This window comes from Leopardus geoffroyi, chromosome E2 (genome assembly GCF_018350155.1).
Source record: "Leopardus geoffroyi isolate Oge1 chromosome E2, O.geoffroyi_Oge1_pat1.0, whole genome shotgun sequence".
Classification (NCBI taxonomy): domain Eukaryota; kingdom Metazoa; phylum Chordata; class Mammalia; order Carnivora; family Felidae; genus Leopardus; species Leopardus geoffroyi.
Window position 1 is genome coordinate 11083972 of NC_059335.1, and position 11821 is coordinate 11095792.

Consider the following 11821-nt stretch of genomic DNA (forward strand, 5'->3'; position numbering starts at 1 on the left):
TCTGTGAAACGAACAGGTTGGATACAGAGAGCTCGTTTTTCTGTCTTCATCTTTTCTAGCTGCTTCTTGTCACCGCATCTGGCTCTTCGCTTCCTCTACCCTTCTCTCAGTAGGTTGGGGTCTAACTCAGGATTTCTTTCAGTCTTTTTTTCCATTTGTTCAGTCAGGAAACAGTCCCGCAAGTGCCTCCCCTGTGCCAGGCCTGTGTTGCCATGCTGGGGACCCAGCAGTACCCAGGAGAGCCCCGACCTGCCCTCCCCGAGGGGAGGAGAAGGTACCGTTGTAGCAGTCGGTACCCAAATATTGATAGCGACCGCAGCTGACACCTGCCAAACTGTTAGGGTGCCAGGCCCCGGCCCCTGTGCCGCTCAGCCTTCCTGTCCACCGCTGTGAGCAGGCGCTGTTAATTCTGGCCTCCGTTTCCAGAGGAGGGAACTGAGAGGTACAGAGAGGTGAGCACTTCCCCGGAGGTACCCAGCCGGGAAGCTGGGAAGCTGTCATTCAAACCCACCCTGCTCCAGAGCCTGGGGCTCAACCCTGAGCTCTGCTGCCCTCGAATTACAACCTAATTGCCCTCAGGTGAAATTTTCTGAAACGGTAGGTAGGGCGAGGGCAGGTAGGGCGAGGGCGATAGAGGTGGGAAGGCAGGGTGGGAGGCTCACTTATTGTGGGGAGGGGGATAAGATCCCTGTCTTACTGTGATGCGCACACGTTGTGCTCTCCCCCACCCGTGTCTCTGTTCTATCTCTGCCTGCGTCTTTCACTCCGTTCTCCAGATGGGGCCAAACGCTCGGTCGGTCAGGAGTTGGCAGGCCTCGGGTCAGGATGAGGACAAAATGAGATGTCTGATGCCCTGAGCTGTGGAAGGCACATCCTGAGTTATTCCAGGAGTCCATTAGTGACAGCGAGGGACCCCGTAACAGGAGAAGGCATGACACAAAGCCACAGCTGTAAGGTTATAAAGGTGCACATTTACTGAGTGGTCCACATCTAATTGGAACACTCGTCTGGTGAGTAGATACTAGAGCCATCCCATTTTATAGATGAGACAGCTGAGGCCCAGAGAGGGTAAGTGACTTGCCCAGGGTCACTCAGGAAATGATGGAGCCACGTTATCTAACGTGGGAGCAGTGGTGCTGCTGCAGGAGATACTCCTCCCAGTGCCCCGCCCAAACCCACCCACTCTCCACCCCTGCAAGGATTCGATTCTTGTGCAGCAGCTGGGAAAGCACAGGCTCTGGAATCCCAGTCCTGGCTTCCGATCCCTGCCCTGCCTCTCCCTTCTTGGTGACTTCTCCTCCCCAGGAAGTGGGAAGTTGTTTCCCTGCCTCAAGGGCTGGCAGCAAAGGCTCCTGCCTCAGGCACCCTGCTTGGCATCAGTCTGAATTTCCTCACCCCTTCACCCGCCCCTGCCCAAATGGTTTCTAATCACCCTTTCCTTCATTGGGTGAAAGTGAAAGCAGAGATTGCAGGAAAAGCGTGCCCCCTGCACCAGGGAGTATCCTAAGAGTAACTCGCCGGAGTCTCGGGCAACCGTAGAATGTAGGTGCCATCATTGTACCCACTTTCCAGAAGTAGAAGCTGAGGCACAGAGAGGCTGGGAATTTTTCCCAAGTCATACAGCTAGTAAGTACCCAAACTAAGTTTGAACCAGGCTGGTTTCTGCAGTCTTGCCATTCCTACGCCATTGTTCAGAGCAGCAGCCCTCAGAAAATGTTTGGCACACACACGCAATTTTAATTGTACACACGGCAGAGAGTTGAGTATCGGGAGATCACAGAACATTCCCAGTAGGGGTTTCTCCTAGGCACGGGGGACGGTAGCAGCATAGTGTCTGTGTTCTCGTGGCAGCACGTGGCCGAAGAGCAGTGCTACCCTCCAGAAGTTACCCGGCCACGCAGCCAGCCTCATTTCTCATGCTTTATTTACAAGGTCCCTGCTTTAGAGCACCCCCCCCCCCCAACGCCCACGAGGGGGTCCCAGCGGGACCACATGCTCGAAAGACTCTGTTCGGCAGCAGCGGGGCACATCTGTCCAGGGGGCTGCGGACCCCAAGGCAAACACCCAGCTACTAACTGAATCTAAGCGCAGATGTGAGCCAGGGGCGGATTTAGGAGAGTCTAGTGTGAGTACAGGTGGTCCGGACACAGGCTGTCGGCTTCCCCCTAATTCTCCCAGTTCCCAGGGGCCGCCCAGGAGGGTGGGGATGTGCGTCCGCACCCCCAGCCGGCAGTGGTCCTGGGTTTGGCTCCGAGGCCTGCCTTTAACGGCCCATATTTAGCCTACAGGCCAAGTCCCTTCTGGCCCAGCCTTCTACCCCCGTTTGTATTTCTATCTCCCCTCCTGTGAGCCCCAGGTCCTTTTTCCCAGCCTGACGTGACCAAAAGGCACTCTTGATTCTCCCCACCCTGAACTCCCCGTCTCCCTATCTCTTTCCTCTCCACCATCCAAAACTTAGGAGTCTTCCTGGACTTCTGGCTGCACTGCCTGCGTGCGACACATTAGCAAGTCCTCAGTTCTACCTTTAAAACAGCGCCGGAGTCTGACCGCTTCACCCCCCTCTACAGTGGCCACTCCCGCCCCTAATAATCGGTTTCCTCACATGGCGGACAGAGGATCTGCTTAAAACATTAGCCCGTCAGGTGTGCCTGGGTGGCTCAGTCGGTTAAGCATCCGACTCTTGATTTCGGCTCAGGTCACGATCTCATGGTTCTTGGGATCCCCTGCATGGGGCTCAACGCTGATAGCAAGGACCCTGCTTGGGATTCTCTCTCTCTCTCTCTCTCTCTCTCTCTCTCTTTCAAAACAAACATTAAAAAAAAAAATTAGCCCATGAGACACTCCTGCTAGGAATCTTCAATGCCCCTGGAAGAAAACTCCAGATCTTGCGCCCCTGCCCACTTCTCTCTCCCCATCGGTTGGGCGCTGACTCCTCTCACTCCAGCCACGCAGGCCACCTGATCCCTAAGCTCTTTCCTGCCTCGAGGCCTTTGCAGATGCTGTTCCTTCTGCCTAGAATTTTCTTCCCAAAGTGGTCTCCTTCACCTCTTGCAGGTATGGCCTAAGTGTCACCTCAGAGACAGAGATCCTCCTGGCTCACCTTAGGCTCCCTTTTAATTTTTCTTCATGGGCCATTCCACAACGAATGTGTCACTTGATGTTCTTTCTGTCTTTGCTGTTTCCCCCACTCATTGGTGAACTGCAACAGGGACCTTTTCTTCTGTTTCCCCCCTCCCACCCCCACCCCAATTTCCCCAGTGCCCTCCACACTGGACCTGGTACACAGCAGGCGCTCAATAAATACGTGCTAACACGAATGGACCGCTGCCTAGCAGTGACTTTCCAAACCCCCGCTGGCCTCATTCCCAGGCCCTGGGAGGGTCCCCAAGGACGGGGTGCGGTCAGTGGCGACCGGGCGGGGGCCTGAGCCCGTCGGCGGGGTCCTGGAGCCGCGCTCCGGTGGCTGGCGCCGCTCCTCACCGAGGCTGTGGCGCAGGCGACAGCGATGCCAGCAGCGGCGGATCTCCGCCTGCACCTGCAACGGAACGTCGCTCAGAGGCGGCCCCGGGCGCGCCGTTCCCTGCGCGGCCACCAGAGGGCGCGGGCGGCGAGCCGGGGCTGTCCCTCCCTACCTCCTTGTTGATAAAGCAGTAGACCACGCCGACGAGGAAGCCCTGCCAGAAGGAGGCGCGGGGGTCAATCGAGAGTGGGGGCCGGATGGCAGATACCCCTTCAAGGGCTCGGACCCTTAGCAGGTCCCAAACCACCTCGGCTGCCGCCACCCTGGTCCTAGACTATTTCAGTCACTTTCTCCCGGCCCCGGAACGCCTTCCGCCCTCTCCTGTTTGCTGAACGGTCAGGTTAAGAACAGGGAGACCGCCGCCTAAATAGGATACCCTGCTTGGCCACTTTCCGACCCACTTAGGTCAGTACTTAACCCCTCTGTGCCTCAGTTTCTCCATCTGGAAAGTGGGGTAATTATAACAGAGTGGTGATTGTGAGAACTGAGGTAATAAATATGCAAGAAGCTCTGGTTCCTGGCCCCTCGTGTTGAAATATCATATTACGTGTTGTTAATAAATTAGTTTTACTTGACGCTTATCTATTTCTATAAATGTATACATTCTACATATAAACTTAAGATCCAAACTATGCATAACTACGAATAAATTACTTGATAAACTAACAAATCAATCATTTGTTATTAAGATATAAATCTCATTAATTTCCATGATCCCATTAAAATCCAATTCTGGACCGCCTGGGCGGCTCAGTCGGTTAAGCATCTGACTTCAGCTCAGGTCATGATCTCACAGTTTGAGTTCGAGCCCTGCTGTGAGCACAGAGCCCGCTTTGGAACCTCTGTCTCCCTCTCTCTCTCTCTGTCTGCCCTTCCCCCACTAGCTCTCTCACTCTCTCGTAACCAAAAAAAAAAAAAAAAAAAATTAAAAAAATTTTTTTAAGGGGCGCCTGGGTGGCTCAGTCGGTTGGGCACCTGACTTCGGCTCAGGTCATGATCTCGCAGTTTGTGAGTTCGAGCCCCACTATGGACTCTGTGCTGACAGCCCGGAGCTCAGAGCCTGCTTCGGGTTCTGTGTCCCTCTTTCTCTGCCCCTCCCCCCTTGTGCATACGCGCGCTCTCTCTCTCTCTCTCTCTCAGAAATAAACATTAAAAAATTTTTATTCTAAATAAATAAATAAAATTTTAAAATAAACTCTAACTCTGATCACATCCCTCCGCTGGCTCCCGACCCACACAAGGAAAAGCCAAGGTTCGCACTGCCCGGGTACCTCGCCTCTCTGGGCTCTCTCCCCCTTGCTTCCTCTGGCTCCCATCGCTTCAGGCATGTTGGCCTTCTTCCATCATGAAAGGTACTCTCGCCCACGTCAGGGGTCTTTCACTTCATGTTTCTCTTCCTGGAACATCTTCCCCAAATATCTGCCTGGCTCGTTCCCTCACCTCCAACGTAAGTCTTCTCAGCGAGGCCTTCCCTGGCCCCCTGTCTATAACCCCATATATTGTCTGCCCCTCTATTTCCTTCGGGGCACGTCTCCCCATCCGACATTCGGTAGATTTTTCTCCTATGGCATGTTTAGCATCTGTCTCTCCCACTAGAGGGTAGGAACCATTTGGTTCCTGGCCGTATCCCCATAGTAAGCCTGGAAGATGGCTTGGGACCGGGTAAGCGTTCAATAGGTTTTTGCTGAATTGAATGAAGGAACGGCCTTGTGAGGTGAGATTCGTGTTGTTCCCACTTAGAGATGAGAAAACTGAGGCCCAACAAGGAAAAGCAGGCGGCTACTGGGGCAGAACAAATGCAGGCAGGGTTGGCCCTAAATTCTGGAGTGAGTGCCTCCTTACATTTTGAGCCCCAGGCACCTCATCTAACCCCCACCCTAGCTCAGACTCTACTCAGACTCTAGATGAAGGCCACGGAGGTGGGAAGCCCTGGAAGGCCCTGTGCGGCTGCAAAGCCCTCCATCTTCCCCAGGAGGCAGTACTGCTGAGCCACCTGGTCTACTGTCCCCATCCCGGCTGCCTCCCCAGCTCAGGACAGAGCTAGCTCAGCACCCTGCACAGAATGGAGGAACGTGTTCATGTGTCCACACTGCATTCAGTGGCTGCATCGGTGGAGGATTGTAGCGCCCCCCCACCACCACCGCCCCTTCTGGGGAGGAGGGCCCCAGGCCGAAGGGTGTACCCCCTGCACCCCGCCTTAGCACCTGGAACGAGCTGAGGAAGATCTCAAAGCCGAGCTTGGCGAAGCGCAGGGCACCCCGGGCCTGTTCCTCTGTCACAGGAGCAAACACCACCTCATGGACGCCCAGCAGGGGCACCAGCGTCAGCGTGGAGCGAGCCAGCCTGGGGGCGGAGGGTGGCAGTGGTCCCGCAGCCCCAGGTCCTCCTCCCTCTCGCGCCCCGCCCCTTTCCCTCCGTCCCCGGCCACCCTGCCTCACCTCAGCCGGTAGTCCGGGCAGCGCATCTGTCGCGTCCTCAGTTTGGACACGAGGATGCCAAGGATGCGAATAAAGATGAGAAAATTAATCTGCAGGGAGAGACAGAGGCTGAGCCAGCCGCATCCTGTCTCGGGGGACAGGAGGCGCCCAGTTTCCCAGGGTGGGGAATTCCAGAGGATGGCCCGGAGGAGGCAGGGTCGGCCTTACCGAGATAGTCACGAGGATAGGCGTGCGTATGATCCACCAAATGGCCTTGACTTCGTTCCGCTCCCAGCACCTGGTGGGAGAGGGAGTAGAGCTAAGAGAAAACCCCAGGACCCTAGGGATCACGCACACACTTTCGCCAGCTCCGCCCACTTTCCTTAACGCCACACCCACGTTCCTTTAAAGCCCCGCCCTCCACGAGCCAGGCCCCGCCCTCATTCCGCCCCCCCCGCCCCCGTTCCAGCACACAACCTTTCCTAGCTCCCCCTTCCTTTAGATCCCACCAAGCCCCTTTCCCTCCGAGCCCCGACGTGCCATCCGAACCTCCCCGCGTTTCCATCACAACCCGCCCGCGTCCCTCAAAGTTCCGCCCACCTCCCAGGCCCCACCCCAGACCCCAAGACTCACTGCGTGTTCTCGTACAGGTACCTGACGATCACCCAGGGAATGACGAAAAGCGCGGGGGCCCCTGTGCAGACCCCGACCCCCGCCCCCCACCCCGCCGCAGCCGTCAGCGCGCGCACGGGCCCCGCCAGGCCCAAGACCCGCGGAATTTCCCCCGCCGGGGTGGGGAGGCAAAAACCCAGAGAGGGGAGGAGACCCCCTGAGATAGACCAGCGGGGTAATCGGGAGAGTGGAGACGCGCTGGGCTGGGCAGGGGACAGGGTCGGGGCTCACCCCAGCCGAGGAACACGTAGCAGCGGAAGTGGCCCCCCTCGGAACCTCCCACAAGCACCAGGAGACTGTGTAGGTAGACCCCCTCCACCAGCAGCCACGTGTAGTTGGCGCCCACGCAGTACTGGGTCACGATCTGGGCCGTGCGGCAGGCAGCTAGGGCCTAGGGAGTGGCCAGACCGGGGGAGGGGGCAGTCAAGGCCTCCAGGGGGGTCCCAAGCCTTCCTCCTCCATCTCCCGCCATCAAACATTCACCTCCCTCTCTGCACCGCCAGCGGATGGAGCCCGTCGTCGATTTCGCTCATCTGTTCTCTTCCCCTGTGTGAGCTATGCCACGCTTAACCTCTTTAACAATTGGTATCACCCATCTTGCTTATCAGAGTCCCTCCCAATCCTCCCCTCCCCCAAATATGGCCTCTCGCACCCCACCTCCTAAAAATTGAACTTAACTACTTACCCTATCCAAAGGTTTCTCCCATCCCATTCCCCTGGTCCCACCAGCACATGGGCTCTCCCACCCCATGGCTTCTTAACAAGTGGTATGGCCCATCTCGCGACCGCAAAGTTTTTCTCACCCGGGCCCCCAGACCCTTAGCCTCTCCCACCTTTGTCTCTCAGTAACAAATTGGTGTGTTACCGAATCCCGCCCCACCCCACCCCCCACCCCCGCTCGCCCAGTTAATTTCTCCCGTCCTGCCACGCCCCACCTCCAGCAAGGGGACTCTCTCCTTGGTGGACAAGTCCGGGGAGGGGTGAGATAATGAGAGAAAGGGAATGGAAAAGTCCCATACAGGAGGTGAGGGGGTCAACGATGGAGGACGCTGAGGAGGCAGAACCCCAATTTGAGAAGAGCGGGACGACGCTCACCGGTTTCCACAGGACAGGGGCATCGTCCCCAGGGTAGGGGCCAGGAGGAGGTAGCAAACGGTCTCGAGTGAGGATGGCCGCCGCCCGCAGCATGAAAGACGTGAACAGGTTGATGTGGATGTAGTTTCGAGTGCAGCGCAACCGCCTAGGGGAGATGGGAGGCAGGCTGGGGACCCCTGGAGACCTGTCCGTGGCCCCAGAGAACCCCTTAAGTCACCTCCCAGCCCTTCCCACAGAACCGCTTGTTGGATGCCTGTTGGTCGTGGAGCCTGACCACCCCATCTTACTGGGCAAACTGAGGCCCAGCGTCTGCCGCTGCCGCTCAGGGCTGGAGGTCCCACCTGAAGAAACTCAAGATGAGCAGGGCCAGCAGCAGTGTGGCCAGGGACACGGAGTAGCCCACGGTGTACATGACCTGCAGCCGCTCCAAAATCAGCCGTTGATCCTAAGCCGGGGTGGGGGTGGGGTGCAGGAGGACAGGGGGACACAGGAACAGAGTTCAGTGCTTCCCCCAGGGCCAGAAAGGGGCCCTGCTTTTTGTTCCCGCCCAGCTTCCCAATTTTCCCTTGGGGATCCATCTACCCTCGTTTGAGTGGGGCTGACTCCGCCCCTCAGTCCAGGGCTGAGGACGTGACCAGCCAGCCAATCAGAGCATTCTATGTAACCCCCTGCACACACAGACACACCCTTACACAGTGTGCTGGGCGGACGCGACCCAAAACAGGCCAATAAGTGTCAGTCCTGGGACATTTCGTTAGAGCTATGCAGGGCAAAATCCAGTCTCCCCACCGTCTTGCTTGGGTGGTGGGATGTGAACCTGGTGTTCGTTAATGGGGACCACACTTTTCACCCCACGGAAAAGATGAGACCAGCACAGAGAAAAACAAAGTCATGGTGTAGTGAGAGACAGAGAGATTTCCAACAACAGCATTTGAGCGCCTAGATCCAGCTGTTCCTGAAAGTGTGGCCTAATGCTTTTCAATCACAGAAGCCAATATACATTTCTCTTTCTTTCTCCATCGCGCAAATTTAAGTTGGGTTTCTATCTTCAACAGTACAAGGGGTTTCAGGCTCTACCCGAGACAGCTGTCTTTTCATCTCCCTGCACATCCTAACCTGAATCCCTCACCGCTCTTTACCTGAAAGGCTCCATTCTTCTCCGGGTCCTCACACTGAGAATGGTCCCTCCAAGGTCCCCATTGGCCATCACTGCCACAATGGCGGAGGACAAAGCCTGTAGCCACTGTAAAAAACAAAGGAGGGGGTCAGAGGCACAGAGAAAGAGAGAGAAACAGAAAGACAAGAGTACTATTATCAACCCCATTTTACAGATGAGGAAGTTGAGGCATAAAGAGGTGAAATAAATTGCTCTAGGTCACATAGCTGGTTAGGAGAGGAAGATCAAGACGCCCAAAGACAGACTCAGGAAAAGGAAAAGGAAAAGGAGAGAAAATAAGAACCCAGGGGCTCTCAGAGAGATACAGAGACAGAGCTTGGTCAGGCAGAAGGAGACACCCAGCCGGACAGAAAGGAGCAGGAGGTCAAGCGTAGGCGAGATTTGGGTGAGTGGTGTCTGGGGCAGGGTTAGGATCTATTTTTGTCGGGGGGTGCGGGGTCCAGAGGGCACCTCACCGTGGCTGTGCCAGGGCAGGTACCAGGGGCAGGATGCACGCGCGGTGGCGTTGGGTGCAGTGTAGTCCCAGCAGACGTACATATCGAAGGACCCGTTACAGGCGAGGCCTGGGGTGGGGTGGGGAGGCCAGGCGTCGGGTGGACCGGCTGCACCCAGCGCAAGGCTTCTCCGCCTTCCACGGGCAAGCTCTGCCCTACCCCCGCCCACCCGGAGCGGTCTGCCACGGCCCCTCCCACCAGGCCCCAGGCCCCCCCCCTTCGCGGGCCACTTTAGGCTCCACCCACCGGATTCAGCCCCGCCCCAACCCCCGCCCACTTCAAGTTGCTTCTCAGGCGGCTCCCACTCATACGAGCTACGCCCGAGTCTCTCCAAGCACTGAGGTCTAGATGCTTCCCGCCGAGGCCAAGCATCACCCAGGCCTCTGCGACCCAGCCCACCTCGACCCCAGCCTTCCTTCAGGCCCCGCCCCCCAGTCCTAGCCCCGCCTCAAGCGCCCGCCTCTCAGCCCTAGTCCTCCCCCTGCCCTCAGTTCCCGCCTCCAGTCACACCTGCTGGGGGGTCCACGGCCTCCAGTGTCTCTTGGCACTCTCTACGGTACCGTTCCCAGCGCTGGTACAGCTCCCCCGCCGTCTGCCCCACAGAGCCTGTCTATGGAAAGAGAGGAGGGAGGACCCCCCCCCCCACCCACGACCGACCCCTCCTCCCAGGCAGCGCGGTTCGTGTGGGCCAAAAACACCCTGCGGGGACTTGAAGAGGCTGCCCTGTTTTGTCCGGGAGTCTTGGGTGGCTTAGAAACCTCTTCTAAGTCTTCGGGGGTGCCTAGACCGGGAAGTTGGGGGTAGGGGTGGGGGCCGGGCTGAAAACCTTCAGGAAAACTAGGGGAAAGAGTGGCTGGAAATCATCAGGGGAATTTGAGGGGGAAACAACTTGAATCTGGACAGGCGGGGCAGCCTTAAAACTCTCTCTGCAGTGGGGGAAGACTTAAAACCGTCCCCAGACCGCCCTCCCAGGCTTGAACTCCTGTGGCTCCTCGGGTCCTCACCTCCGCCCTCCGGAGCAGCGGCCCCCACGACCAGAGTAGCGGTAGAAGCAGCTGCCAAGGCGGACCGTTCGGCATCGTGAAGACGGTGGGGCATGGGGGGAGAGGGGGACCAAGGGTCTGATCACGTAGGGGCAGTCGGGCCTGCAGGGTCAGGGGGTAGAGTCAGGAGCCTCCGCCCTCCCCTCCGGCCCCAGCGCCTTCGGCTCTGGGAATCATACTTGCAGACTGGGAGGCAGCGCCCCCCACTCCGCTCCCACGAGTGACGACGGGAGGGGTGGGGGCGAGGGGGCGAGGCCGAGATCCAACACGTGATCCCCAGGCCCGCTCCCAAGTGTTGCTGGGGCAGCGGCGGTGGAAGGGGGGTGTTTGCTGAGGGCGCGGTTGCGGTTGCCTTAGAGCTGCTTGGACAGGGCGGAAGCGCTAATGTCACCCGGAGTCTAGACCTAGAGACTCTGGGAAACCTGGGGACTGCCTCGGAGAAGAGGTCACAGAAATCGTCAGGCACGGGGCTTCAAAGGACCCTCGGAGTTCCCACTCTCCCAGCCCACAGGGTTTTCAAATGACAGATGGGGACTCGACCTTATAGAACTTGCCCGATCCGGAGAAAGCCGAGTGGATGGAACAAACCTCTCCCTAGGGACTAGAGAGGAGTCAGAGCCTGGGCTTAGGTCTGCGGGGACCCAGATGCCTGGAAATGCGTCTGACCCCAATACCTGGCACATTAGCACCATGTACAGAAAGGGGGGCGGGCAGGGGAAGATCTCAGACGGAGCCCGAGAAATGGATGAAATAGAAATACAGAGACTGAGGGGAATGCGACACACAGCAAGAGACCAGAGAGCAAACGACAGAAAAAGACAAAAATGTGGGCAAGGAGACAAAGAGAGGAGAGAGACATGGAGAGAGACACAGAGAATGGGGCAAGGAGAGATAAAGGTTCAGCGATAGGCTGAACAGAGATTGGGAGACCTGGAGACGGAGATACCCAGAGACAGACAGGAGGATAGAGACTGTGGGCACGGAGAGACAAAGACAGCAAGGCGTGGGTTAAGAAACAGAGAAAGAGGGACCCAGAGACTTGAGCGGGACATGGGGGGCAGGGGAACCGGCTGGGGTTGGGGGAGCCCTCACCTGTCCCCAGATCTGCTCTTGGTCACTCACTCCGGGGCGCTGTGGCTGCCTCTGCTGCTGCCTCCACTGCCTCACCAGGGCTCTGGAGGAGGTGACAGCCTGGGGTGGTGGGAGAGGGCGGGGCCAGGGAGTAGGAGGGGGGAGCTCTGGAGAGACCCAGAGCAGGGGGCCAGTGGCGTGTGAGTATCAAAGTCGCTCAGAGTCACGTGCAACAGCAGCCAGGGAGCCTGGGTCACAGTCTGTCACGCTGTCCCATCCATCGCACCCAGCCGTCACACACAACCGCAGTCACGCAGCCACACACGGTGTCA

The 11821-nt window shown here is 57.8% G+C and overlaps 1 protein-coding gene across 4 annotated transcripts; it reads right to left on the minus strand.

Moving 5' to 3' along the window:
- Nucleotides 1-19: 19 nt before the first annotated feature.
- GIPR (gastric inhibitory polypeptide receptor) lies at nucleotides 20-11483 on the minus strand. 4 transcript variants are annotated; one of them, XR_006702262.1, is made up of 13 exons: nucleotides 10380-11483; nucleotides 9886-9985; nucleotides 9337-9444; nucleotides 8844-8947; nucleotides 8046-8149; nucleotides 7705-7849; nucleotides 6841-7000; nucleotides 6571-6631; nucleotides 6166-6235; nucleotides 5959-6047; nucleotides 5725-5863; nucleotides 729-858; nucleotides 20-435 (listed from the first exon to the last, which is right to left on the minus strand). XR_006702262.1 is itself a non-coding variant. In XM_045440859.1 (13 exons), the coding sequence occupies exons 1-13, from the start codon at nucleotides 10452-10454 to the stop codon at nucleotides 3329-3331; spliced, it is 1404 nt and encodes a 467-aa protein (XP_045296815.1). In that variant the 5' UTR covers nucleotides 10455-11482; the 3' UTR covers nucleotides 3280-3328. The 4 variants fall into 4 exon arrangements, 3 of the variants coding, with proteins under 3 accessions (XP_045296817.1, XP_045296815.1, XP_045296816.1); XM_045440859.1 differs by lacking the exons at nucleotides 20-435; nucleotides 729-858 and adding exons at nucleotides 3280-3535; nucleotides 3633-3674 and having other exon boundaries at nucleotides 10380-11482; XM_045440861.1 differs by lacking the exon at nucleotides 20-435 and having other exon boundaries at nucleotides 631-858.
- Nucleotides 11484-11821: the final 338 nt, after the last annotated feature.

Coding starts and splice junctions, on each gene's coding strand:
- GIPR (XM_045440859.1), bottom strand. CDS start 10,454: ATGCCGAACGGTCCGCCTTGGCAGCTGCTTCTACCGCTACTCTGGTCG. Junction 7,001..7,704: donor CCCCTGTCCTGTGGAAACCG/GTGAGCGTCGTC, acceptor GCCACTCCCTAG/GCCCTAGCTGCCTGCCGCAC. Junction 5,864..5,958: donor TGCCCGGACTACCGGCTGAG/GTGAGGCAGGGT, acceptor CTCCGCCCCCAG/GCTGGCTCGCTCCACGCTGA.